Source organism: Halichoerus grypus, chromosome 2 (assembly GCF_964656455.1).
Source record: "Halichoerus grypus chromosome 2, mHalGry1.hap1.1, whole genome shotgun sequence".
In the NCBI taxonomy this organism is placed as follows: domain Eukaryota; kingdom Metazoa; phylum Chordata; class Mammalia; order Carnivora; family Phocidae; genus Halichoerus; species Halichoerus grypus.
The window spans coordinates 152,282,147-152,307,478 of NC_135713.1; the positions used below are offsets into that span (position 1 = coordinate 152,282,147).

A 25,332-nucleotide genomic window follows, 5' to 3' on the forward strand; every position below is an offset into this window, starting at 1 on the left:
TCTTTTTAAAAAGCATGTCATTTGTAAACTTTATGTCTTTGTGCATCGTGCCATGCTTGGTGCTCGGATGGAGACACCTGGGGGCATCGGGGTGCTGAGGGTTTCTCCCGTCGGGGGTCGGCAGCTCTGACCAAGTGTGTCCTCAGGTCTCTCTCCTGTTCGAAGTGGAGAACTTGGCCGTGGCCTCTCCCGCCACTGTGTCTCGCTGCGGGATGGTCTACACCGACTACACTGACCTGGGCTGGAAGCCCTACGTGCAGAGCTGGCTGGAGAAGAGACCGAAGGTGCGAGGGGAGCTGAGGAGCGGGGGAGTGAGCCACCTGGCCTGCGGGGCAGAGAGCGAGGCAGGGCCCCTTGTCGTTTGACTCCAGGCCGAGGCAGAACCCCTTCAGCGCATGTTTGAGAAGTTCATTAACAAGATGCTGGCCTTCAAGAAGGACTATTGCAACGAGTTGGTGCCCCTCCCAGAATACAGCGGGATCATCTCCCTCTGCAAGCTCTACTCGGCCCTGGCCACGCCGGAGAACGGGGTGAGGAGGGGCCGGAGCAGGGCCAGGGTGGCATGGGCTCGTGCCCCGCGGGGACAACCCGAGCGAAACCGTGTGTCTGAGACACGGTCTGAACACAGACGTGAGTGGAGCAGGGACCCCAAGGGGAGGCCTCACTGACCGCGGGGTGGGTGCGTTCGCGCGTGTGTACACGGGGTGGGATGCCGCACTCAGGACTCTCAATCCCTACAGCGCACAATCACGTCTCACGCTCATTTCCCACTGTAGTTTGGGAGCTGAGGATAGTTCCTTTGGTTCCTCATTTCTCCATCCTTTCAAAATATTTATATTAAATTTTGGTATATAGGAGGCCTTCGTATAATCATTTCTGCTGGAAGGAGCTCCCAGCCTAATCTGATGAGGGGGTTTTACAAATTTTCAGATTGAACCTTCGGCTCAGGTCATGATCCTGGGGCCCTGGGATCGAGTCCCATGTCGTCAGGCTCCCTGCTCGGCGGGGAGCCTGCTTCTCCCTCTGCTTGTGTTCTCTCTCAAATAAATAAATAAATAAATAAAATCTTCAAAAAAATAAAAAAAAAAAAATTTTCAGATTGGTTGATATTGAAGAAAAATGTTTTTCGTTTAGAATTGTGGAGTGAGGACTAAAATTGGATATTTTTCTGTTGAGATTAAACCACCGTCTAGCAATGATTCCTATTGTTTTTAAAGACATTGGCAGATAACCAAGCCATTAATATAAAGTTATAGGACAGTGAAGATCTCTAACAGCATACGTCGTTCCTGGTCGAGTTAGTATAAATGGAAACCCTGCCGATGAGCTTGCAGAGGTCACGGCCGGAACAAGGACAGTCATATAGTCTCGGAAGTGCACACGTGCTGAGGAGGGTGGGCCGGGGGGCAGTGAAATGTGCTGTGTGCTGGGGTGAGCTGGAGGGACAGACTGAGGACTCTGTGTTGAGTATGACAGACAGTAAAGTCTCAGCCCAGTTTCCCACCTACACCTGGGGACTGCGGATGACTCTAAGCCCAAGTCCAGTATCTGGATTGGACGGCATCTTATGTGTCATGTTATCTGTGGTTCTCGGCTTCTTAATGCAGAACCCATCCGCCAGAGCTCCCTGCTCGCGGCCTGCGGCTGTTTCATGGGGCCGGTGAGAGATGGGGCGAACAACGCCACGTGCCCTCGGGGTAGGTGTTGAGAGCAGGAGTCTAAACGTGCTGTTTCTGGGGGCGCCGGGCTGGCTCAGTCAGTGGAGCGTGCGACTCTTGATCTCAGGGTCATGAGTTCAAGCCCCACGTTGGGTATGCAGCTTACTTAACAATAAATAAACATGCTGTTTCTGCCACGAGCTTGGGACATTGTAAAATTTAATTATTATTTTTTTAATTTCATGTTTAATTACACAAGTAATAGCTGAATCTAATGTCCTTTTTTTTTTAAAAAAGGATTTTATTTATTTGAGAGAGAGGCACAAGAACGGGGTGAGGGGCAGAGGGAGAAGCAGACCCTGCCGAGCAGGGAGCCCGATGCAGGACTCCATCCCAGGACCCCGGGATCATGACCTGAGCCGAAGGCAGACGCTTCACCGACTGAGCCACCCAGGCGCCCCTCTAATTTCCTTTCTAAAAATTAAAAATTTTCGCATAAAGCTGAAGTCCTGTTGGGTCACCTCTCCCCTCCCAATCCTGGTCCGCTCCCCCTTCTGCACGAGTAACTACTCTAGTGTGTGTGGTATCATCACAGACCTTAAGTACGTATTTACACGCAAGCCCATAGGTCGCCATAGAAAACGTATTTAAGAGCCGTATCGTGTCATGTACCACATTTGCAGTGTACTTACTGAGCAGCAGGATGGTTTTGGGTTCTGTATTGCTGTGTGTAGGTTAGTTTCATTGCTTTTAACCATTGTGTACTCTTCTGCTGTAGAACACATAGTATTTTCCCATCCCTCTACTGGTGGACGTGTGGGTCATCTCCGAGTTTTTGCACTTACAAGAAGTCACCACGAATGCCCCTGGACCTGTCCCCTTGAGCGCCCTTGGCACTTCCTCAGGGTAGACGTGGTGTGGCTGCATCACAGCTGTGTCTTTTTTTTTTTTTTAAGTATTTATTTGAGAGAGAGAGAGAGGGAGAGGGAGTGGGGGGAGGGGCAGAGGGAGAGTCTCAAGCAGACTCCTCGCTGAGCATGGAGCCCGACGCGGGGCTTGATCGCAGGACCCTGAGATCACGACCTGAGCCGAACTCAGGAGTCGGCCGCCCTACCGTGTCGGTGCCGTGTCTTTATGATGCAGCAGAGACAAGACTCAGGGCAACTCTGAGCTACCAGAAGTTTCAGGTTTATCTGACTCTTTGAGATTGAGCTTCATCTACAACCACATGGTTTTCTGAACAGAGCCAGGAAGGGAGGCGAACTCTAAGCCTTTGTGGCCATCTGCCAAAATAGATGCCCCGTTCGTCTCTTATAGAGCGAGGCTATTGCCCCTTCTCGTCCGTCCAGGTGAACCCAGCCGACGGTGAAAACTACATCTCCATGGTGGAGCTGACCTTTGTCTTCAGCATGATTTGGTCCGTGTGCGCCTCCGTGGACGAGGAGGGACGCAAGAAGATGGACAGTTACCTCCGAGAGATGGAGGGCTCCTTTCCCAATAAGGTCGGGATCTGCAGCCCCGGCTGTGCTCAGTGTCCCGCCGCCTGGCTCCCCCCCAGCGGTCCGGGAGCACTTCCGCTGGTGGGGAGAGCTAGCGAAGGCTTTCGTAGCCTCACACGCCTTCCCTCCTTAGGACACAGTGTACGAGTACTTCGTGGACCCCAAGATGCGCACCTGGACGTCATTTGAGAATAAGCTCCCTAAGAGTTGGCGCTACCCTCCCAAGTGAGAGCAGGGCCTGGGGCTGTGGTTGCTGGGAGATGTGGCCCGAAGCAGAAGTGAGCTGTGGCAGGGCGGGGGGGCTCCCAGACGGGGGGCGCCTCTGGAATGCAGGGAGCAGAATCTGGAGGGCCTGGGACAGGGTCCCTAAGGAGGAAGCAGGATGCCCGATCTCCAGGCCCCTCAGGAGGCAGGGCGGGTGATATGTAAGGAAGATGCAGGTCGGGAGGCAGAGGGAAGCCAGCGTCGGGAAGTAGCAGCCCAGGCCCTTGGACAAGGCCCCCTTTCCTCCCCAGCTCCCCCTTCTATAAGATCATGGTGCCCACGGTCGACACCGTTCGCTACAACTACCTGGTGAGCGCCCTGGTGGCCAACCAGAACCCCGTCCTGCTGGTGGGTCCCGTGGGGACTGGAAAGACGTCCATCGCCCAGAGCGTCCTCCAGTCCTTGCCCTCCAGCCAGTGGTCGGTGCTCATCGTCAACATGTCTGCGCAGGTGCGCTGTGGGACCCGGGGATCTGAGAGCCTCGCCGCACTCCTCTCGAACCCCATGTTTCTCCTGGGAGGCCCCGGCATTCGTCCCATATCTCTTCCACCAGACCACATCCAACAACGTGCAGAGCATCATCGAGAGCAGGGTGGAGAAGCGAACCAAGGGCGTCTATGTGCCGTTCGGGGGCAAAAGCATGATCACCTTTATGGATGACCTAAACATGCCAGCGAAGGACACGTTTGGGTCCCAGCCCCCACTGGAGCTGATCCGCCTCTGGATCGACTACGGCTTCTGGTACGACCGCATGAAGCAGACCATCAAGTACATTCGAGTAAGCCTCCCGAGAAGTTGTTCTCCAGGCCTCTGTTTCCTGCCATGGAGGTTTGGTCCCCACTCCCTGGGGACCCCAGGAAAGAACCCCGGAATCCTGCCTACCCACATGCCCGGCTCCTGAATCCTCAGTCCCTATCGTTGACTCTCGTCAGTGTCTCTGCCCCATGCTCCCACTTCCACCCCTTCCCCAAGCTCACATGCCAACCCTGCCACCACCCAGAGTGGCCCAGGTGCCCAGGGTCCCCGACTCCCGTCCTGCATCCCCGCGTCCCCCCTGCCTTCCCAGCATCTCCCTCCAGTCGGGCTCTGCGCCCATGGGATTCTGAGCTCCTTGTTGGTTTCTTTCTCCCAAATGGATGGGCAGCAGCCCTTCCATCCTCATTGCTGGGGTGCCCGTCCATCTGGCCCTCAGAAACTCTACTAACACTTAGCGCATTCTTCTGTTTCTGGGAAAGAAAACACGCGCGCGTGCGCACACACAGAGGAAAAGAAGACAGAGCCTAGAAAATGTTCTTTCACTGACCTGTATTTTCTATTTTGGGTACATGGATCACAATGAAATAAAAACAAACACGTCACTTTGCTCATTCTCGAGGAAATGTCCCCGATCCCTCCCTTCCATTCACCTTCCCTCATTCCCTGTTCCTGCTCATCCTGGCCCCTCTCCCTATCCTCGCTCCCTTTACCCCCCTCCCGTGCCCTGTCTCTTCCCTCTCTGGCCTGTCCCACCCCGTCCTGTCTCTGCTCCCCAGGACATGTTCCTGATGGCTGCCATGGGCCCCCCCGGGGGCGGACGGACTGTCATTTCCCCGAGGTTCCAGAGTCGCTTCAACATCATCAACATGACCTTCCCCACAGTGAGGGCGTAATGGGGACCTGGGGGGTGGGGGGGTGCTGTAAGAGGCAAAACCGACCATGTCCCTGAGGATGAGGGGGCAGATCAACAAGGGCCGGGGGGACCCCTGAGCAGAGGTGCGTGCGGGGGCCGTTACGCAGGGAAGGGGGCTGCTAGCGTGGGAGGTAAGTGTAGCTGGGGCTTGGGGAATGTGAAGCCCGATGCGGGGCAGAGAGCTCAGGGGGCCCGAGTAGACTGAGGAACGTAGATCCTGCTGCTGACAGCCAAGAGCAGCGCCAGGATTCGGGGAGCTGAGTGAGGCCCTCGGGGGCGCCCCAGAAGCCTCAGTAATCAAGATAAAGCACATGTTAATGCGATGTCAAAGCAGCCGATGCCCACAGTTCACGATGAACAAAGACCACGATGTTACATAAATCTACGGGATTGGCGCTGTGCGTTGCTGAGCGATATCAGAGCTCGAGCCAAAAGGAATCCGTGGCAATCCTGACCCATCTTTGTTTAAAACGTTGGTTATTTGTTCATCGTGCATATTCTGCATTCGTTTTGATTTTTGAATATCGCACAAACACATTATTTCTCTTGATTTTGTGGGGGGTTTTGGCGCTCCTTTAAAGTCGGCCCCCAAGATGAATGCCGGGCTGGCCTCACCGGGGTCTCAGCGCAGCCTGGAGGGCCAGGAGCCTGCGAAAGTGAGTGTGAGGGCCTATTCCTAGGAGTCCCAGATCATCCGAATATTTGGCACCATGATCAATCAGAAGCTTCAGGACTTTGAGGAGGAGGTGAAGCCCATTGGGAACGTGGTGACCGAGGCGACCTTGGACGTGTACAACACGGTGGTGCAGCGCTTCCTGCCCACTCCCGCCAAGATCCACTACCTCTTCAACCTCCGGGACATCTCCAAGGTGAGCCGCCCTCCCAGCCCAGCCTCCCCACTTCCCGCTCCAGCCTGGAGGGGACTCCCGCTGCCCACCGGCCACGCCCCTTCCGCAGGTGTTTCAGGGAATGCTCAGGGCCAACAAGGACTTCCACGACACCAAGTCCAGCATCACACGACTCTGGATCCACGAGTGTTTCAGGTGAGGTGCCCGTGCCCCACCCGAGGCTGGACAGACGCCCCGGACAGACGCCAGACGCGGGCCTCCCGAGCCTGGCGCCCAGCCCCTGCCCGGGCCCTGCATTCCCGGGTCTCAGCCCACTCCCTCCCAACAGAGTCTTCTCGGACCGGCTGGTGGATGCAGCAGACATGGAGGCCTTCGTGGGCATCCTGAGCGACAAGCTCGGCTCCTTCTTTGACCTCACATTTCATAATCTTTGTCCCAGCAAGCGTTCTCCGATCTTCGGTGAGCTGGCGCTGCGGCCGGCCGCTCCAGGCCACGGGTGTGGGACGGGGTCTGGGAGGAGGGCCGGGGCCCTTGTGGGGAGGGGGTCTGGCGGGGGCTGGCCATTGGAAAGCTGAGCCTCACTTCCCCGGCCCAGGGGACTTCATGCGGGAGCCCAAGGTGTACGAGGACCTGACCGACCTGGCAGTACTGAAGGCGGCCATGGAGACAGCGCTCCGCGAGTACAACTTGTCCCCGGCCGTGGTGCCCATGCAGCTGGTGCTCTTCCGAGAGGCTATTGAACACAGTGAGCGGCCGCTCCCCCATCCCGGGCCAGCACCCCAACGGCTGGCTGTTCCCAAGCAAGTCCGGGAAGCTGCCTTCCTTTCGGGCCCCAGATGGCTTTTCCTCCATGGTGGTGGCTGCTCAAACTGGCTCCAGGCATCGGCCTTTCCCCACACTTCTCAGTCCCTGTCCTTCCGTTTCAGGCGTCCCGGTCACTAGCTTAGGGCCCCAGGGTCCCCCCCCCAAGGTTTCTCTGCCGCCTCACTGCCCTGGTCCCCCACTCCTCAGTCACGCGGATCGTGCGGGTCATCGGACAGCCTCGGGGCAACATGCTCTTGGTGGGCATCGGGGGCAGTGGGCGCCAGAGTCTGGCCCGCCTGGCCTCCTCCATCTGCGAGTACATCACCTTCCAGATCGAGGTCACCAAACATTATCGGAAGCAGGAGTTCCGAGAAGGTACGGCTGGGCTTCCGAACCGGGGTGGGCTGGGGCTGGCGTGAAAAGTCAGATGCCTGACTTCCTGCGGTGACAAGAGCGGGGAGCGATGGAGGCCGGTGGTGAGCCTTTCAGGCCCGGTGGGCGGAGGGCGGTGCGGTGCGCGGGTTGCAGGCTGGGGGCGGCGGGAAGGGGACAAGGGACAGGATGGCGCATCTGACGTCTGCCTGTCCCGTCTTCCTCCTTCCCTCCTCCGGCCCAGATATCAAGCGTCTATACCGCCAGGCGGGAGTAGAGCTCAAGGCCACGTCCTTCCTTTTCGTGGACACCCAGATCGCTGACGAGTCGTTCCTGGAGGACATCAACAACATCCTGAGCTCAGGCGAGGTCCCCAATCTCTACAAGACTGATGAATTCGAAGAGGTACGAGCCCTCCCACGCCCTCCCACACCCTCCACCAGCTGCTGCGTCCCCTCTGTGCCTCCCTCCCCCGAACCGGGTGCCACCGCGCAGCCCTGTGAGCCTGTGTGGCTTCCGTGCAGATTCAGGCACACATCGTGGAGCAGGCCAAGGCCGAGCAGGTGTCCCAGTCCTCCGACAGCCTCTTTGCCTACCTCATTGAGCGCGTGCGGGACAACCTGCACATCATTCTCTGCCTCAGCCCCGTGGGCGACCCCTTCAGGTGACCCCTGTGACCGCCTCTCCCTCCCTCTGTCCTGGCCCCCCACTCCCCCCCCCCGGCTCCTCCCCTCTCTCAGCCCCCCTGTCTTCCCGGGGGGGGGGGGATCTCCTCAACAGCCCTGGCTCCCCCGCCCCTGCACGGCCCCCTCCTTTCCCTAGACCTTGCCTTCTTTCCCCAGTTCTGCTGCTTACAGAGGAGGTGTCCCCTCCCTTTCAGTATGACTGGAGTGTCTTGTTGTGGCTTTGTGTTTTGTTCTTAAATTTTTAGTTGTGATTTTACAAAAACAAAATAACAAAAATTTACCATCGTGACCATGTTGCAAGTGTCCAGCTCAGTATAGTTAAGCATATATTCACAACAAATTGTGCAACAGGTTTCTAGAACTTTCTCATCTTGCAAAATTGAAACTCTATACCCACTGAATAATTCCCCATTTCCTCCACCCCCCAGGCCCTGGCAACCACTGGCCCCTTTCTGTTTCTGTGACTGACTACTCTAGATATCTCGTATAAGTGGAATCATACCGTATTTGTCTTTGTGTCTGGCTTAGCTCACTCGGTTCGTGTCCTCAAGGTTCATCTGTGTGGTCACACGCCTCAAAGTCCCAAAATTTCCTATTTAAGGCTGAATAATAGTCCATTATATGTATATATCATGTTTTGTCGATCTGTTCTTGCTGTGACTTGATTTTTAAGGGCAGCAGAAAGGAGGAGGGAGACAGACAATTGCAGGGAGAAGCGATTTGGGCTCCCGTGTTTGTTTTCGTGTTTGTGGTACGGTGTATTTACCACGTGCCGGGCGCTACACTACGCACTTGACATGTGTGATCTCACTGAATCCAGTAACAACCCAGATTCGTATTCCTGTTATTCCCATTTTATTTTTTTTTAAGATTTTATTTATTTTTGAGAGAGAGCGAGAGAGAGCGAGTGGGGGGAGAGAGAGAGGGAGAGAGAGAATCTCAAGCAGACTCCACATTGAACGTGAACCCCGAGGCGGGGCTCGATCCCATGACCCCAAGAGCTGAAATCAAGAGTCGGACGCTCCACCCACTGAGCCCCCTGGGTGCCCCACGTTACTCTCATTTTAGAGATGAGGAAACTGATGTTGGAAGGGTTAGCACACCTGCCTGAGATCCACAGCTAGAACCAGAACCCGTTCCTAAATGCTACACTGAGCTAGCTCTCAGGGGAGTGGGATTGGGGGGACAAGGAAACACAGGAGCAAGGGGATGGGACACTTAGGTCCCTGGAAAGTGGATGGACCTGTGAGGAGGCCAGGAGTGGAGGCTGCCTGCCTCCACAAAGGGGCTTGAATGCCTCTCAAAACCCTTCCCCAGGAACTGGATCCGCCAGTACCCAGCCTTGGTGAACTGCACAACCATCAACTGGTTCTCCGAGTGGCCCCATGAGGCCCTGCTGGAGGTGGCTGAGAAGTACCTCATGGGGGTGGACCTGGGGACACAGGAGAACGTGAGTTCTCCCCCGTGCGCCCAGCCCCGGGCCCCCTCCCACGTCCCTTCTCCACCCGCCCTCACTCCCGGTCTTCCGTCCTTTCCCACGGGGCTCAGATCCACAGGAAGGTGGCCAAGATCTTTGTCACCATGCACTGGTCAGTGGCGCAGTACTCCCAGAAGATGCTTCTGGAGCTTCGGAGATACAACCACGTCACGCCTACCAACTACCTGGAGCTCGTGTCTGGGTACAAGAGGTGTGCAAAGGCGTGGAGCACGGGGAGGCCCAGGGAGCCCGCCGGAACGATGGGGTGGGAAACATCCAGAGCCGGCCCGGGGGGTCAAGGAGCCAGGCGCCCTGGGGCAGAGGCCGAGGTGCGGGGGGGTGAGAGAGAGAGCTGGGGTTCGCATCTCTAGAGCCCTCGGGCCAGGACTCCTCCCTCCACCCTCTCTGTTCTGTCCTTATTTTCTGGGATGATGTTTCTTTCCCAAGCACAGTATAATGGTGATGGTGCTATAAATGCTCACGAGACTGAGACCAGTCCTCTCCTCTCCACCCTTAAGTCCACCCTCTTCTAGACTTTACACCCTTCTCAAGAATCATATATTCATTTCTAAAGTTGCATTGAGTGCCTTTTCATGTGCACAACATAATTATTTTGCTTTGAAAGATCTAAGACAAATGTAAAAAAGAAGAAACAACCCACCTCATTGATTGGATTCGGTATTTTGATCAAGGCGAAGAAAAAGCCATTTGTAACAATAATGATCACCCGCACTTACTCATCCGCTTACCGTACTTTCTGAGCATCTACTACGTGCTGTGCACTCTTCTAGGGGCTTGCAGTTCCGCAGTTAGCAAAAGAAAGCCCCTGCCTTCCCTGGGTACCTGGGGCCAGTCACTGTGCTGAGCCCTTCACGCACATTTTCTCACTTAGTCCAGAAAATAATCCTGCATAGATTTTTTTTTTTTTTGGCCTGTACAGTGTTGAAAACTTTTTGAGTAAGTTGCTAACATTGAACACCGGAGGCTTAGAAAAGTCCAGATTCCCAGCTTTTCCTTAAAAATCAGAAATCGTGTCAACACGGAGCCCACATTCTTTCCCACGTGGGAGAAACGGGGTGGAGATGAGGGGTGGCCACCCCCTGGGGAGAGGCTGGTGTTTGCTGGTTCATGGCCGCCCCTGCTCGCTGCACAGTGGGGAGCAGTGGGAGCTCCTCGTGGGGAGCGGGCATGAGGACAGCAGCACGTAACAGGTGCTTTGACGGTGGTGTGCGGAATAAACCAGAGGGATCAGGGTCTGGAAGCAGGAAGGCCAGCTGGGGACCTGTTAGCAATGATTCAGGCAGGAAGTGATAGAAACCTCACGGTGGTGGTGGCGGCGGCAACAGAAAGGGAGACGGGGGCCCATCTGGGGTGCTCCCCTTTCCGGGGGCCCAGCCTTCCCAGGCGCTGTCCCCTCCTGCACGCCCCAGGTTGCTGGGAGAGAAGCGGCAGGAGCTGCTGGACCAGGCCAACAAGCTGCGGACGGGACTGTTTAAGATCGACGAAACCAGAGAGAAGGTGGAAGTGATGTCCCTGGAGCTGGAGGACGCCAAGAAGAAGGTGGCTGAGTTCCAGAAGCAGTGCGAGGAGTACCTGGTCATCATCGTGCAGCAGAAGCGAGAAGCAGACGAGCAGCAGAAGGTGCTCCCCGCCCCGTGCGCCCCCGGTCCCGCCCCGTGCCCCGCCCCGCGCGCCCCCCCAGCCCTACCAGTGCTCACGGACAGGGCCTTCCCGGTCGCCCTCAGCGACCATGTGAGGGACTGCCCAGGCCGCTCCTCAAACTTTCATCCTTCCTGCCAACACTGCCCCCCACCTTCGCCCAAGGCCAAGACGAGTCCTCTTGGTCCCTAGGCGGTCACGGCCAATAGTGAGAAGATTGCCATCGAGGAAGTCAAGTGCCAGGCCCTGGCTGACAATGCCCAGAAGGATCTAGAAGAGGCCTTGCCAGCCCTGGAGGAAGCCATGAGGGTATCAGAGCAGGGAGGCCCAGGGAAGGGAATGGGACCAGCCTGCTTCGTCCTCCCAGTCCCCTGGGGAAGTGGGAAGAGGCGGGCAGGCCTCAGCTGGGACCTGTCCTGCCCCGAGTCCCCTCTGGCCCTACTCCCTAAGTGAGTCCCTTTGCCCAGGCCCTGGAGTCCCTGAACAAGAAGGACATAGGAGAGATCAAGTCTTACGGCCGGCCCCCCGCCCAAGTGGAAATCGTGATGCAGGCTGTCATGATTCTTCGAGGCAACGAGCCCACGTGGGCAGAGGCCAAGCGGCAGCTAGGTAAGCTGGAGAGCCACGGCGTGACCAACGCCCGTTCACCCCGTGCTTACTAACCGTCTGCTGTGCGCCAGGCACTCGGGGAGACAGAGACGAGTGGGGCGTGCCTCCCACCCTCAAGAGCGGGTAGAACCTAATAGGAAGGAGTGGACGTAACTAGCAGTTAAGATTCTGTGGTCGTAAGTAACAGAAAACAACTCCTCTTAATTTAAAAAAACAAAAGGAAATCATCATAAAGATACAGGAATATATCTCAGAATCCAAGGGCAGGAATGCCTTTGGCCCCCCAAAAGGACAAGAATCGGAAAATGTGAAACCAGAGGCTTGGTAGAATAAAGCCTGCAAGCCATGGCTGGGGGACCCCTGCCCTGAAACGTCAGTGCGAAGCACACAGAAGTGATGGTGTGTGTGTGCGTGTGTGCGTGTGTACGTGTTTGTGTGCGTGTGCAGGCGTGTGTGCGTGCGCGTTCCGGTGGCCGGGGGGGTTGGCTGCGAGTGTCCAAGGAAAGTGGTGGCAGAGGGGGCTAGGAAGACTGGGGAGGGTCCTGGCGGCTTGGAGGTTCCAGGGACGGAAGCAAGGTCAGTGGGAACTTGGGATGAGGCCGGATCAGCCCAGCCCAGGAAAAATACGGCTGCGCCCGAGCAGTGGAGGCGAAGACTGGATAAGGAGGATGAGGCCCTCTGGCTGAGGCCCTCCCTCCGGTTTCATCCCTCAGGGGAGCAGAACTTCATCAAATCCCTGATCCACTTTGATAAAGACAATATCTCAGATAAGGTTCTGAAGAAAATTGGGGCCTACTGTGCGCAGCCAGACTTCCAGCCTGACATCATCGGCAGAGTCTCACTCGCTGCCAAGTCCCTGTGCATGTGGGTGCGGGCCATGGAGGTGAGCAGGGTGTGGGCCGTGGAGGTGAGCGGAGTGCATGCCGTGGACGTGAGTGGGGTGCATGCCGTGGAGGTGAGCGGGGTGTGGGCCGTGGAGGTGAGCGGGGTGCGGGCCGTGGAGGTGAGCGGGGTGCATGCCGTGGAGGTGAGCGGGGTGCGGGCCGTGGAGGTGAGCGGGGCGTGGGCCGTGGACGTGAGCGGGGTGCGGGCCGTGGAGGTGAGCGGGGTACAGGCAGGGCGGGGCGGGCCGGGGAGGTGAGCGGGGCGCGGGCCGTGGAGGTGAGCGGGGCGCGGGCCGTGGACGTGAGCGGGGCGCGGGCCGTGGAGGTGAGCGAGGTGCATGCCTTGGAGGTGAGCAGGGTGTGGGCCGTGGAGGTGAGCGGGGTGCACGCAGGGCGGGGCGGGCCGGGAGTGGGGAGCGGGTGGGCTGTCCCCCCGCAGCTGCTGTCCCCCCACAGCTGTATGGGCGCCTATACCGCGTGGTGGAGCCCAAGCGGATTCGGATGAACGCTGCCTTGGCCCAGCTTCAGGAGAAGCAGGCAGCACTGGCCGAGGCCCAGGAGAAGCTGCGGGAGGTGAGCCTCGGCCCGTGTGTTCCACGCAGACGCCGTCCCTGATTTCTGGGGTGCTTGCGGCCATTGTTCCCCCCTTACGGTCCTGTGAGCCCCGCCCACTGTGCCTCTTCAGAGGGGCTGGCAGGGGTTGCAAAGGCACGGGGGCCGCTGCCCTGACGAGCCCCTCCAGACGCTGACCTGGGGGCTGGCGGGCTCTCTCACGGCCTTGGAGGTGGGCCCAGAGACACAGAGCGGGTGACCCCTGCGTGGCCCGGTGTGGGGGGGGGGACCGGGCATGAGTGGGGCATGGTGGCCGCGGCCCGGAGGAGTGGGAGTGGGAGCGCGGCTAGCTGGCTGGAGGGAGAGGGAGATGCTCTTCCGAGAGGTGCCTTCGAGCGAACTGGGGACAAGCACCTCCCACCAGGCCCCGCGGGGAGCGTTAGCGTCAAGAGTCCCGCGTTCTTCCCCCCCGATCATGCACGTTTCCTACCCCTAGTTCGATAGCCTTTAATATCCACATGGGGTGAAATCCTAAAGGTCCAGAGAGCATCCAGTGAGAAGCCTTGCGCCCCCCCCCCCCCCCTTCCTGGAAAGCAGCCTCGCTTAGGGCTTCTGGCGTAGCCGTCCAGGGCTGTTCTCTGGTTGTACAAGCACGTTTCGGTCATTTTTTCCACGTTATACACACTGTTCTGTGCCGTCCGGTCTTGTGTAGCCATGCCTGGAAGCCCCCTCCAGGTGGGTACGTCGAGGTTGAGCTTCTCTCTTACCCTCACCCACCCGGGCCCGTTTACTTACCTGTTTCCCTTTCTGATGGAGATATTCATCCTTTCCGAGCTTCTAATCTTTGCATGTCCTCCACCATCGTTGACACTAACTTTACCCACAGCGAGGTTTTACGTTTTTATGGAGCCAAAGCTGGTCAGACCATTCCAGAATGTTTCCCCCGAAACCACCAATGGAGAACATGCGGGTCTAACTCCGGAATTGGGATGAGGACCCTGAGGTTTAGTGAGACGAAGTGACTTCCTAGTTACCCACAGAGGGGGGCTGGGGCCCACGCTTCTGACCCCAAGCCTCACTGTTCCCGCCTGAAGTGCAGCTTCTCCCGGGGCCTCTTCGGATTCCCTCCAAGCAGAGCCAAGCAGGCTGGGCGAGCAGCTTCGGCCTGCCCGCGCTCCTCCCCGGCCCCTCTCGCAGCATCCGCTCTTTTCCTCTCTCTAGGGAGAGTGAATAATCACAGGCATGGCGGTTTATTTGGAAAGGTTTCTCACCCCTGCATGATTCATATCCTGGGATGAATAATTAGGAACTGTTCCCTTGACGCGTGACAAGTGGGGCCCGCGGGATCAGCTGCCAACAGTGTCATGCACTGGACAAGCATCCGTAGGACACCCGGTGTCAGGTCTCTTGAGAGCCCCTCACAGACAAGAGGAAGCAGACAAGGACCCCACATTTCCCCTCCGTTACTGAAAGGCTCTGAGCCAAACGTCCGGCCTGCCTCGCGGCCCACTTGTGGACACCGAGCTGAGGTCGCAGCCCAGACTGGCTGGGACCCATCTCTGGGACAGCCTGGAAATGAGCATTTTGAAAACTTCCCTGTCAGAGCCAGCCGGGGGCGGGAGAGCCTGAACTCAGCACGGCCCAGGGGTCTGGAAGGAGGCCCGGAGCTCAACTATAGGGCTTGTCCATTCAAATCCTGAGTAAATACTTTTAAGCTTGACTCCCTTGCTTGGGGACCCTGAGAATACCTTTTCCGCTGGCCCGATTCTGACATACGCAGCCGGGGTTACAAACCACTGGTTTCAGAATTGCCCCAGAAGGCTCTGAGATGGGTCAGAACAGAATCCGCGTCTACTTCAAGGCAAGCAGCTGTATACCCAGGGCTGAACGTTCGCCTTCCTTCCATGGCCCATCCCGTTACGTCCGGTCACCTCGTCCAACACAGCATGTCCCAGGCAGTGTGGCCACACGGCCCGGCAGCATCAGATGCTATCCTAGTATTAATAACACACAGAAATTCCACCCACTTGAATAGAACCCTCAGGAGGGGGTCCCTACATTTCAAAGATTAAGTCCCCGTGTGAACTCGAGCCCAAATAAAAATCCGAAATCAAATTATCTTGCTTTTGAGAGTTAAAAATCGAGAAGCCAACCTCGTCGATTAAAGTCCCCAAACCCCCCAGTTTCTTCTTCTGCTCAGTCTCAGCCGAGGGGCCCTCGGCATCGGGGGAGAACCCGTGTCCTCCGGCCGCGGCCGGGGCGGTCACTCACCACTGTAGCGGCTCCAAATCATGTCTCTTGTGAGCAGCGTTTGAAAATAAAAAAAATCAGAGGACTTAATGAGGCACACACGACTTCCAGATAAAATTACGTTCCTGGGAACCGGCCCTTCTCGTGGCGCCAGAGACTGCAGTAAAACCTGAGCGGTGCCTGCCGGAGGGAGGAGACTCGGAGACAATCCTGGTTTTAGCTTCACCAGAACGTCGCGTATCCGGAAGCCACAGGTCACGGGGGAGCCTCCCACAGCGGATCAATATGAGATGTGATCCCACCGAAAAGCATTTCCTGAATCGGGGGCAGGCCGGAAAGCCACACACGTATACGTATTTTTTGGAGCGGGCAGTTATCATGGTTAACATACAAGATTCACCACCTCAGGTCCACTGTCGCCCGTCGGGGGCGCTGAGACGTCTGCCATGTTCTGCAGCCCCCGCCAGCGTCTCGCCCACACGGAAAGCCGGGCCACGTCCGTTCAAGTTCAGGTTCCCGCTCTGCGTCTTCGTCAGGCGCGGTCTCCCCGTCCCGCGGGGGCTCGCGGCTGGCTCTCTGTGGGCTGGCTGAGGCCTACCAGGGCTGCCTCCCATGGAGGCCGTTCACCGGGCCCCGTACTTCCCGAGCTGGAACGCGGCCTTCCGCAGACTCCCGGGCTATAGCTGCTGGTGCTGCCGAGGCCGGGGGCCTGCAGGAAACCAGTCCGCTGCCGTCCGTGCTCAAGACACAGCCGTCCTCCCCTCCGGAGCCCCCCAGGTTGTTCGGGCACGCTCCCTTAATGCACGGGTCACACCCGCATGCCGCGTGCCCTAACCGCATCGCCTGGAAGCTCAGCCGAAGTGGAATCCCTGCGGCCCACCAGCCTGTGGCCAGACCGCGCGGGTTCAGGTTCACCCCGCCACCATTGCCTCCTTGGCCCTGGGTGTCAGACGTTGAGGCAGAGACAGACGGCTGGTCCAGGGCCACGTCGGCCCGGCAGTCACCACTGAAGACCGGCACCTGCAGCCTACGCAGGACCTACCGTCTCGCCGTTGAAACCCCGCAAATGTCACGCACTGTCCGCCCCCGCTTCCCGCTAGGCAGCGTGGCAGGCCCTTTGGTGGCCAGGCAGCCTTCATGGTGAAGCCGCCCACCCTCAGAGCCCACGTCTCTCCTCTGCCCGGTCCCCACTGCTTCAAGCAGTCCTGCCTCTCCAGAAACGGCCACCCACCCGTGGACAAAGCCGCGGTCATCTGCCAAGGTCAGAGTATTGCAGCGTTGGCGTGAACCCCCCCCCCCCCCCCCCCCCCCGGTGACAGCCACTAGAAATCAAGCGCACCAGTGCAAAAACCGAGGAGCCCGGACAGATGCTCTGAGTCGAAACACGCGTCCACGCCCCTGAGGTCTGTGTGTGACGCCCCGCCCCCGCCCCCAGCTTCTCAGTGGGTCTCCCGTCTGCACATACGCTCTCGAGGAATCTGAGGACGAGCAGCCTCCTCCTATTCCTGGGCTTCTAACCACATTGAAAAATGAAACAAAAGGGGTTTGGCCAAAATACCGCCATTAGAGACTAGGTGGGAGGATGCGGCTGACGCGTGGGCGAGCAGTCCCACTCGACGTGACCCCGTCATCAGACTTGCCTGGGGTGCCTGTGTTGCTGGGGGGGCTGCAGAGTGGAAGGGGCCTGAGCTCAGCTGAGCATTCCAGCTGATTGCACCAGTCAGATCAGCCGCACGCCTCCCCCGGAGCAGGGGTGTGTGAGGACTCGGAGAAAGTCTTCCAACAGAACGAGGGAACAATGGCCAAGATAAGAAATTGTAACAGAACATGACCCCAGAAGAAAAAATAAACCCAGAGATAACTCAGGTTAGGGAGAAGCACTTGAAAAGCAAACCCAAGGTAAACACTGCTATCGTCAGAGGGTGATGAAGGAAGACCTGATACCCGGAGAGCAGAAAGAGGACGTTGAGAGACAAAACCACAAATAGAGACAAAGAGTCTGGGAAAAGTAAAAATGCTCAAAGCCTGACAGTCAGCAGGAGGGCGGGAAGACAGAGTCGAGGACCATGAGGAGCAGCCACAAACCCAACCCCACGAGAGAGATCCGAGATCCAATCCAACCGATGAGAATTTCCACAAGAGAAAAGCACATCGTCAGGGGCGACAGGAAAACATTGCACAAGCGGGGCAGCGTGCTCGGTGACCCTGTCGGAATGGGCCCTGGCCAGCCACCAGGCGCACGCGACACCAGCCCTGGGCACAGTCCCGTGGTGCTTCATGCAGCATCCGGCCACCATGATCGGCCTCGGGGAAGACAGTGATTGCTGAGTGGGAACGTCGTTATCGAGCTCGACCCCATAAAAATAAAAGTGCGGCTAACTAGGTGGGCGGTGGAGGTGGGTGGGGGAAGGATTGGGCAATGCTTTTGTACGAGATCAGATAAAACAGGGTTTGAAGATGTTATTTGGTGTTATGAAGGTAACGAGTAGCAGCATTAAAACTGGTAGGAGGGGGCGCCTGGCTGGGCTCAGTCAGTGGAGCGTGCGACTCTTGGTCTTAGGTCGTGGGTTCAAGCCCCACGTTGGGTGTCAAGATGACCTCAAAACAAACTGGTAGGAGCAGGGAGAAAGAGGTGGTGGTGTGGAGGGCCAGGGGAGACACCTGCCTCCCTGGTAGACGGACGTCATAGAAATAGTTTCGAAACCAGGACACCGCCGCGTGGAACACGAAATGCCTCTGGAGGGATGAATATTCAAGAAGCAGGTCACACCGGCCACCTCGAGGAGGGAGCGGGGCAGACCGGGGGCAGGGTTGGGACACTTTCCAGGCCCTTGTGCCTTCTGAATTTTTAAGTGACTTATTCACCAAGTAAACAAAAAAGAAACAGCTGTGTCAAGATGTGCTTACGTACGGACGAGGACGTTGGTCCCAGCGCGGTTAAGAATAGAAAGTGCGGGAAAGACACACACATCTATCAGAAGACTTGTTATATAAATTATGGCTCAGTCATTCACAAGATTATTTTGCAGCTGGTAAAGAGAATGAGGCAGCTTGACGAGAGCCGACTTGGAGACAAGGAAAAAATAGTAACACGCAGTCGTATGCTAGCATTTATCCTCATGAAAAGATTCACCCAGTCAAGAACCGTTTCCTGAGCGCCGGGCACTGTTTTAAGTGTAAGGATCGAGCCGGCGAGCAAGGCCCTGCTTTCACGGTGCTTGCATTTACTTTATTATGGGCGGGCTCTGCGCCCAACCTGCCCAACTGGACTCTGTCTGGAAAGCTTTCTGAGCGAGTGCAGGTGCGGGGGGCTGGCTCAGGACCGGGAGAGGAAGCCGGATCCTCCACCGTGTGTGTGCCCTTCCTTCCTTTTGATGTGGATTCACTCTTTACAAAAAGACCTAAAAGAGGAAAATTATTATTATTATTATTTTTTTAAAAAGACAAGGTTGTGGCTAGGTGTGATAATAGGGTTACGGTCATGTGGGAAATGTCCTTGTTTTGTTCTCGAGAGGCATTATGATGTCTTGAGGCTGGAAGTTTCACGAGATCGTAACTTAAGATACTTCGGCAAAACACAAGGAGATGAGATTAAAAATAGCGAAACATGAACAACTGTTAAATGTGACGGGTATGGAGGTGTTCATCATACGATTCTTTTTCCTAGGTTTGCAATTTTTCATAATTTTTGAACTAAAAAGATTAAAACTGTAAAAATTTTAAATCTGCAAACAGATTAATACATATATATATGTATGTATTTTAAAAATAGTAGCTTATGGGGTCTTGTGGATGGTTCAGTTGGTTAGACGACCGACTGTTGATCTCAGCTCAGGTCTTGATCTCAGGGTCGGGAGTTCGAGCCCTGCGTCGGGCTCCACACTAGGCGTGTAGCCTACTTAAAAGAAAAGAAAAGAAAAGAAAAAAAAATACCAGCCGAAGTATAATATTCAAAGATATAGAGAAGAAATAAGAAGAGAATGGTTAAAAAATGATTTTCCATGGCAGAGCGGGACCGGGAGTGGATTGAAGAGGCGGCTAGAGGACTCTTGCTTGTCATTCTAACTGCTTCTATCACATAATTTAGGCCTTTAACCTCATGCACACATTTCCTGTATAAAAAATAGAAACCATGAAGACAGCACCACGTGCAAAACCAGTCATGAAATACAGAACGGTCGTGGGCTGGCTGCCTCCCCACAGACACATCTCCGCGGGAAGCCCAGTTATAATCAGCGTTGCTGACGAGTGTGGACCCAGTGCGGGGAGGCGGTCACGTGCACCTCCACCGGGGTGAAGCCCACGTGTGCGGAGCCGGGGGGGGGACAGGGCGCCCCTTTCCCTCTGGGCCCCCAGCCGTGTTTCGCCCTCCGCGTGGCCCAGCTCACTTCACCCCTTCTTTCTTTTTTTTTTTTTTTAAAGATTTTATTTATTTATTTGAGAGAGAATGAGAGAGAGCACATGAGAGGGGGGAGGGTCAGAGGGAGAAGCAGACTCCCCGCCGAGCAGGGAGCCCGATGCGGGGCTCGATCCCGGGACTCCAGGATCACGACCCGAGCCGAAGGCAGTCGCTCAACCAACTGAGCCACCCAGGCGCCCCTAAGATTTTATTTTTAAGTAATCTCTACCCCCAATGTACAGCTTGAACTCATAACCCCATGATCAAGAGTCTCATGCTCTTCTGACTGAGCCAGCCAGGCACCCCTGATTTGGACATCAGGATTTTATTTAATTTTTAATATATTTTTATTTATTTTTTATTTTTAAGATTTTATTTATTTATTTGACAGAGAGAGACACAGTGAGAGAGAGAACACAAGCAGGGGGAGGGTCAGAGGGAGAAGACGACTCCCGGCTGAGCATGGAGCCCGACGCGGGGCTCGATCCCAGGACTCCAGGATCATGACCTGAGCCAAAGGCAGTCGCTTAACCAACTGGGCCACCCAGGCGCCCTCACCCCTTCTTTCTTTAGATGTTAGTGCCTTTTAACCGATTGCTCCCGAGGTTTGATCTAGAAGCCGCGCTGTCCCCCGAAGGTGACATTTGGAACCTCCACTTTGCTTTAAGGACAGTAACTTGGGGGGGTCACATGTCACATTTCCAGGATCCCGGAGGTCAGCCTCAGGGCTTGGGCCCCGGTGCCGCTCACGTGCCCTCTGCCAGGCCCTGTGCTCTCCTTCCGACAACCCGGATGAGGCCCGTCAGAGAGGCAGGCGAGGATGTGAGCGCCGCAGGGTCGCCGGCTGCCTCCCCCGGCGGTGGCGGCAGGAAGGGGATCGATGTCTGTCGTGTGCATGCTACGTGCCAGGCGCTTCCCGTCAGGCAGGCCCCGTGCTCCTCATGAAGAGGGCGGTGACGGCGTGCGCCCGACACCGTCACTGCTGGCCGGTCAGGCCTGGACGAGGCTCCCCAGTCCCGTGATCCGGATCTGAGCGGCACATCCCAGGCTCCGTGGGGCCCGGGGAGCCTTCTCTAGGAGGGAGAGCCCTTCCCGGGTCCCCATCCCTGTGTGGGTCCTTGGACCTGGGCCTTTACTCCCAATGGTTCCTGAGCTCGTTTCTAGATTTTCCTTTCTCCCTCCAGGTCCTGCCTGAGGTCCGTGCCCCTCTGGCATGGGCTGGCAGCCCTTTTTGCGCTACCTGATTCTTTCTTGCCAACAACGTATCTCGTGTGGCTTGTTCTGCTGCGAGAGATCTGTCTCTAATCCAGCCTCGGGTTTCATTACAAGCAGTTTCGAGGCTCGAGGAAAGCGTGGCGGAGGGAAGGGAAAGAAAATTCACCTCATCGCGCACACTCGATCTCGTTTTCTCCCCACAACAGCCCTGTAGGGAAGGCGTCGGTATGGTTTTTTTACACACCAGGAAACTGAGGCACATGGAGATGAATTCACCCGAGGCCATATGGCCACTAAACGGCAGACTGGCGATGGGAAGCCAGGGCGGTCTGGCCCCACGCACTGTGTTGCGATCCCTGTGCTCTGGTCCCTGCCAGGTGGCTGAGAAACTGGAGACGCTGAAGAAACAGTACGACGAGAAGCTGGCCCAGAAGGAGGAGCTTCGCAAGAAGTCTGAGGAGATGGAGGTGAAGCTGGAGCGTGCGGGGCTGCTGGTGTCCGGGCTGGCTGGCGAGAAGGCACGGTGGGAAGACACGGTGCAGGTGAGACCGGCCCCACGGCCTGGCGCCCCTTCCTGCCAGAGCGCCGCCCCCTTCCGGCTGAGGGACCCCGGGGTGTAGGCCCCTCCGAGGATGGGGGATGGGACTCCCCCCCCAACTTGAGAAGAGCGGAAGGAAGGACTTTGTGCCATCAGGGGACTGCTGCCATGTTTACAGAGGCCTGGGAAGCTCACGCCAGGGCCCCTGATGGGGCCGACGGCCTGGTAGAAACCGTCCTGGGACATCTTGTTTCTGCCTTGATTGAGCTCCTGGCTTCAGGAAAGGCTTGGGCCTTATCACCAGAGTGTAAACAGAACTGCTGTTAAAGACAGGGAATTCAGAAGTAATTAGAACCAGGTTAGAGCTCTCAGGGCCAAAGGTTTAGGAGATGGGAAGCACCTCTTTGATCTAGATAGTGTCCCGAGGAGAGTGCCTTCAGAGCACTCCCAGTGTGTCCCCCCTCGCCCCCCCCAGGGCCTGGAGGAGGATCTGGGCTACCTGGTAGGTGACTGTCTCCTGGCCGCTGCCTTCCTGTCCTACATGGGCCCCTTCCTGACCAACTACCGGGACGAGATCGTCAACCAGATCTGGATGAAGAAGGTGAGGCGGGGCTCAGGTGCGAGTGAGCTCTTGGGCTGTGAGACCACAGCCTCTGGGAGGAACCAAGGGATCTCCGGCAGGGGCCGGGGGGCTGGGCTCAGGTCTCCAGGCTGAAATTCGGGGTTCTTCCCCACCCAGATCTGGGAGCTTCAGGTCCCTTGCTCGCCTCGCTTCACCTTTGATAACTTCCTGTCCAATCCTACCAAAGTTCGAGACTGGAACATCCAAGGATTGCCCTCGGATGCCTTTTCCACTGAGAATGGCATCATTGTCACCCGTGGTAACAGGTGAGGATGCTGCTGGGGTGGGGGGGGGAGGGCAGAGCCCGTGGTCTGACTGGCCGTCCTCCCGCAGGTGGGCGCTGATGATTGACCCTCAGGCCCAGGCCCTAAAGTGGATCAAGAACATGGAAGGAAACCAGGTACAGGGCGGGGAGGGGGACTGCTCTCCCCAAGCCTGTCTCTTCCCGAGGCCCTACCCGTGAGCCAGGTTTTCCTTTGGTCCCTTGTCCGTCTCCCACTGTTGCCCTTGCTCTCTAGGGCCTCCAGATTATTGACCTGCAGATGAGTGATTACCTTCGAATTCTAGAAAACGCCATCCAGTTTGGATATCCAGTGCTGCTCCAGAACGTGCAGGAGTATCTGGACCCCACACTCAACCCTGTGCTCAACAAATCTGTAGCTCGAATCGGTTAGGGCCCAGGCTGACTGTGGGCTTGGACTGTGGGACACATCCGGGAGGCCAGCTGCAGGACCCTGGGGAGGAAGGGGCTGGCCCTGGGGCTATGGGCCTCCATTCAGCCAGCCCTGGGCTGGGGCCACTGCGGGGGGCTGAGTCACGGCCGCTGACCATGTGGGTCCTCGCCCTTGACCCCCCTGTGGCTATAGGCGGTCGGCTGCTGATGCGCATTGGAGACAAGGAGGTGGAGTACAATACAAATTTCCGGTTCTACATCACCACCAAGCTCTCCAACCCCCACTACAGCCCAGAGACCTCGGCCAAGACCACCATTGTCAACTTTGCTGTCAAAGAACAGGTGGGTGGGGGCTGGCACCCGGACTGAACTCGGGTAGGGCAGGAAGTGCCACTGAGTCGGCAGATGGAGACAGGCCCACGGGGTCGGGCAGCAGGGGATGAGGGCTCTGGAGATGTAATGGGGCAACAAGGGTGAGGTCCCCGGAGTGAGAGCGTCACCATGCCTCCTGCACTCTCAGGGCCTGGAGGCTCAGCTGCTGGGCATCGTGGTCCGGAAGGAGCGGCCTGAGCTGGAGGAGCAGAAGGATTCACTGGTCATCAATATTGCTGCCGGCAAGAGGAAGCTCAAGGAGCTGGAGGACGAGATCCTCCGGTGAGAGCTGCCCCCTGCCCCCCCATGACCCCCCCACCGGCCCCCCCACAGGCCCAGCGAGCACTCCTCCGCTCTGGACCCACGCCCCCGGGGCCTCCTTTCAGGCTGCTGAACGAGGCCACGGGCTCCCTGCTCGAGGATGTGCAGCTGGTGAATACCCTCCAGACCTCCAAGGTGACGGCCACCGAGGTGACGGAGCAGCTGGAGACCAGCGAGACCACGGAGATCAACATCGACTTGGCCCGCGAGGTGGGCTCCAGCGGTAGAGACTGGGGGGGCCCCTCCGCGGTCCTGCCGGGCCCTGACTCCGCCCCTCCGCAGGCTTACCGCCCCTGCGCCCAGCGGGCCTCGGTGCTGTTCTTTGTGCTCAACGACATGGGCCGCATCGACCCCATGTACCAGTTCTCGCTGGACGCCTACATCGGCCTCTTCGTCCTCAGCATCGACAAGAGCCACCGCAGCCACAAGCTGGAGGACCGCATCGACTACCTGAACGAGTACCACACCTATGCAGTCTACAGGTCGGTGCCCCGCACCGTGCGGCGGAGCGTCCCCCGAGGCGCTGACCCTCCCGCCGCCCCGCTCCTGGTGCCCTGCTCCCCTCTCCCTGCACCGTCCCTGGGCAGCGCGCCCACCGGGGGTCTGGCCCACCAGGTTCAAAGCTGAGCTGTCGGTGAGCCCTGCACCCCTACCTACGAGTGTCCGCTGCCCCAGCACTTCTGGAGGGGCGGTGTGCCCCGAAAGCGCTAGGGATCTTGGTAAAATCCAGATTCGGATTCAGTGGGTCTGGGGCATGGCTCTAGCCGGCTCCCAGGGGGTGCTGCTATGGCAGGTCTGGGGGCCGCCCTCTGAGCGGCGGCGAACTTGACCTCCACCTGGACAGCCCACAGGCCCCCCGAGTTCAGCTCGTTTCACATGAAACCCCTCATCCCCCACTTCCTTCAGGGTTCTCACCCTGGGCGGCTCCAGCGCCCACCTCCCCGCCACCCAGGCCAGAAATCGGAAGTTCTCCCTGACCCTTCCTCTCCCCCCGACCCAATCAGGCACCAGGGTTTGCTCATGAGTCTTTCTGCAGAGGCTCCTGCCGGGGTCTCCCACCACAGCCCTGTAAACAGCCCAGCCGTTTGCCTCGGCTCCTGGCTCTCCCTGGGGTCCTCTCTGCTCTTCCTCATTGCTCTGCTGCTCCCGGGGCGCTCCTCTCACGGACGGCCCGGCCATCCCCCTCGGCTCGGCCACCCCGCGCAGGACCCGTCAGGTCACATGAGAATCCCCGGGCTGTCCGCCTGTCCTCCCTCTCGACCTGACTGCCTCCAGGAGAGAGACTGTGGCTTGTTCACCTTTGTGTCCCCGGGACCTGGCAGAGCGCCTGGCACAGAGCAGGGGTCCCACCAACGTTGTGGGTTGTTTGATGGAAACGAATGACTGATGTCACCAGCCAAGTCCCCAGGTCCCCGTGCACTTGGCTGATTACGGGGGGCTCGGCTTAGATGCTGATTGGGGTCCTTGTTGTGTGTCAGGCTCTGTGATCGTACGACCCTCGTCAGTCAGCTTCCATATTGGTTTCCCGCCTCCTCCAACCCCCCCCCGCCCGTCCCCCAGGTACACCTGCCGCACGCTTTTTGAACGCCACAAGCTGCTGTTCAGCTTCCAGATGTGCGCCAAAATCCTGGAGACCTCTGGCAAGCTCAACATGGATGAGTACAACTTCTTCCTGCGCGGGGGCGTGGTGAGCAGGGCAGAGGCGTCGAGGTCGGGCCGGGGGCACGCATGACGAGGACCCGGGCCGGCCCTTAAGGCCCACGGCTGTAGCGAGTGAGCTAAGGAAAAGCACCAGGAGCAGGTGCACGCCCAGCTCCCCGGGGACGCGGCCGTGACCTACCATGGGCTTCGCGTTACGGGCAGAGCTTTGGGGCCCCTCTTCCCCGGGACCCACTGATTGGCGTGATCTTGCCTCTCTCGCTGCTGCTCAAGTCACACACACCCCCCCTCGGGCTGCCCCG

The 25,332-nt window shown here is 57.7% G+C and overlaps 1 protein-coding gene across 1 annotated transcript in view; it reads left to right on the forward strand.

Moving 5' to 3' along the window:
* The window catches only part of DNAH2 (dynein axonemal heavy chain 2), an 81,405-nt gene that overhangs the window by 46,778 nt on the left and 9,295 nt on the right, over positions 1–25,332 (forward strand). Inside the window, exons 43-73 of the mRNA XM_078067868.1 lie at positions 147–284; positions 372–530; positions 3,008–3,160; positions 3,291–3,382; positions 3,673–3,871; positions 3,975–4,199; positions 4,954–5,058; positions 5,771–5,959; positions 6,048–6,133; positions 6,267–6,397; positions 6,534–6,683; positions 6,950–7,117; positions 7,359–7,519; positions 7,639–7,778; positions 9,118–9,250; positions 9,349–9,488; positions 10,708–10,918; positions 11,129–11,245; positions 11,404–11,545; positions 12,259–12,428; positions 12,886–13,002; positions 21,223–21,387; positions 21,859–21,984; positions 22,123–22,271; positions 22,339–22,405; positions 22,524–22,674; positions 22,872–23,020; positions 23,199–23,332; positions 23,437–23,581; positions 23,654–23,853; positions 24,932–25,058. Of these exons, the coding sequence (XP_077923994.1) occupies positions 147–284; positions 372–530; positions 3,008–3,160; positions 3,291–3,382; positions 3,673–3,871; positions 3,975–4,199; positions 4,954–5,058; positions 5,771–5,959; positions 6,048–6,133; positions 6,267–6,397; positions 6,534–6,683; positions 6,950–7,117; positions 7,359–7,519; positions 7,639–7,778; positions 9,118–9,250; positions 9,349–9,488; positions 10,708–10,918; positions 11,129–11,245; positions 11,404–11,545; positions 12,259–12,428; positions 12,886–13,002; positions 21,223–21,387; positions 21,859–21,984; positions 22,123–22,271; positions 22,339–22,405; positions 22,524–22,674; positions 22,872–23,020; positions 23,199–23,332; positions 23,437–23,581; positions 23,654–23,853; positions 24,932–25,058 (4,539 nt within the window). The remainder of the gene's footprint in view (positions 1–146; positions 285–371; positions 531–3,007; positions 3,161–3,290; positions 3,383–3,672; positions 3,872–3,974; positions 4,200–4,953; positions 5,059–5,770; positions 5,960–6,047; positions 6,134–6,266; positions 6,398–6,533; positions 6,684–6,949; positions 7,118–7,358; positions 7,520–7,638; positions 7,779–9,117; positions 9,251–9,348; positions 9,489–10,707; positions 10,919–11,128; positions 11,246–11,403; positions 11,546–12,258; positions 12,429–12,885; positions 13,003–21,222; positions 21,388–21,858; positions 21,985–22,122; positions 22,272–22,338; positions 22,406–22,523; positions 22,675–22,871; positions 23,021–23,198; positions 23,333–23,436; positions 23,582–23,653; positions 23,854–24,931; positions 25,059–25,332) is intronic.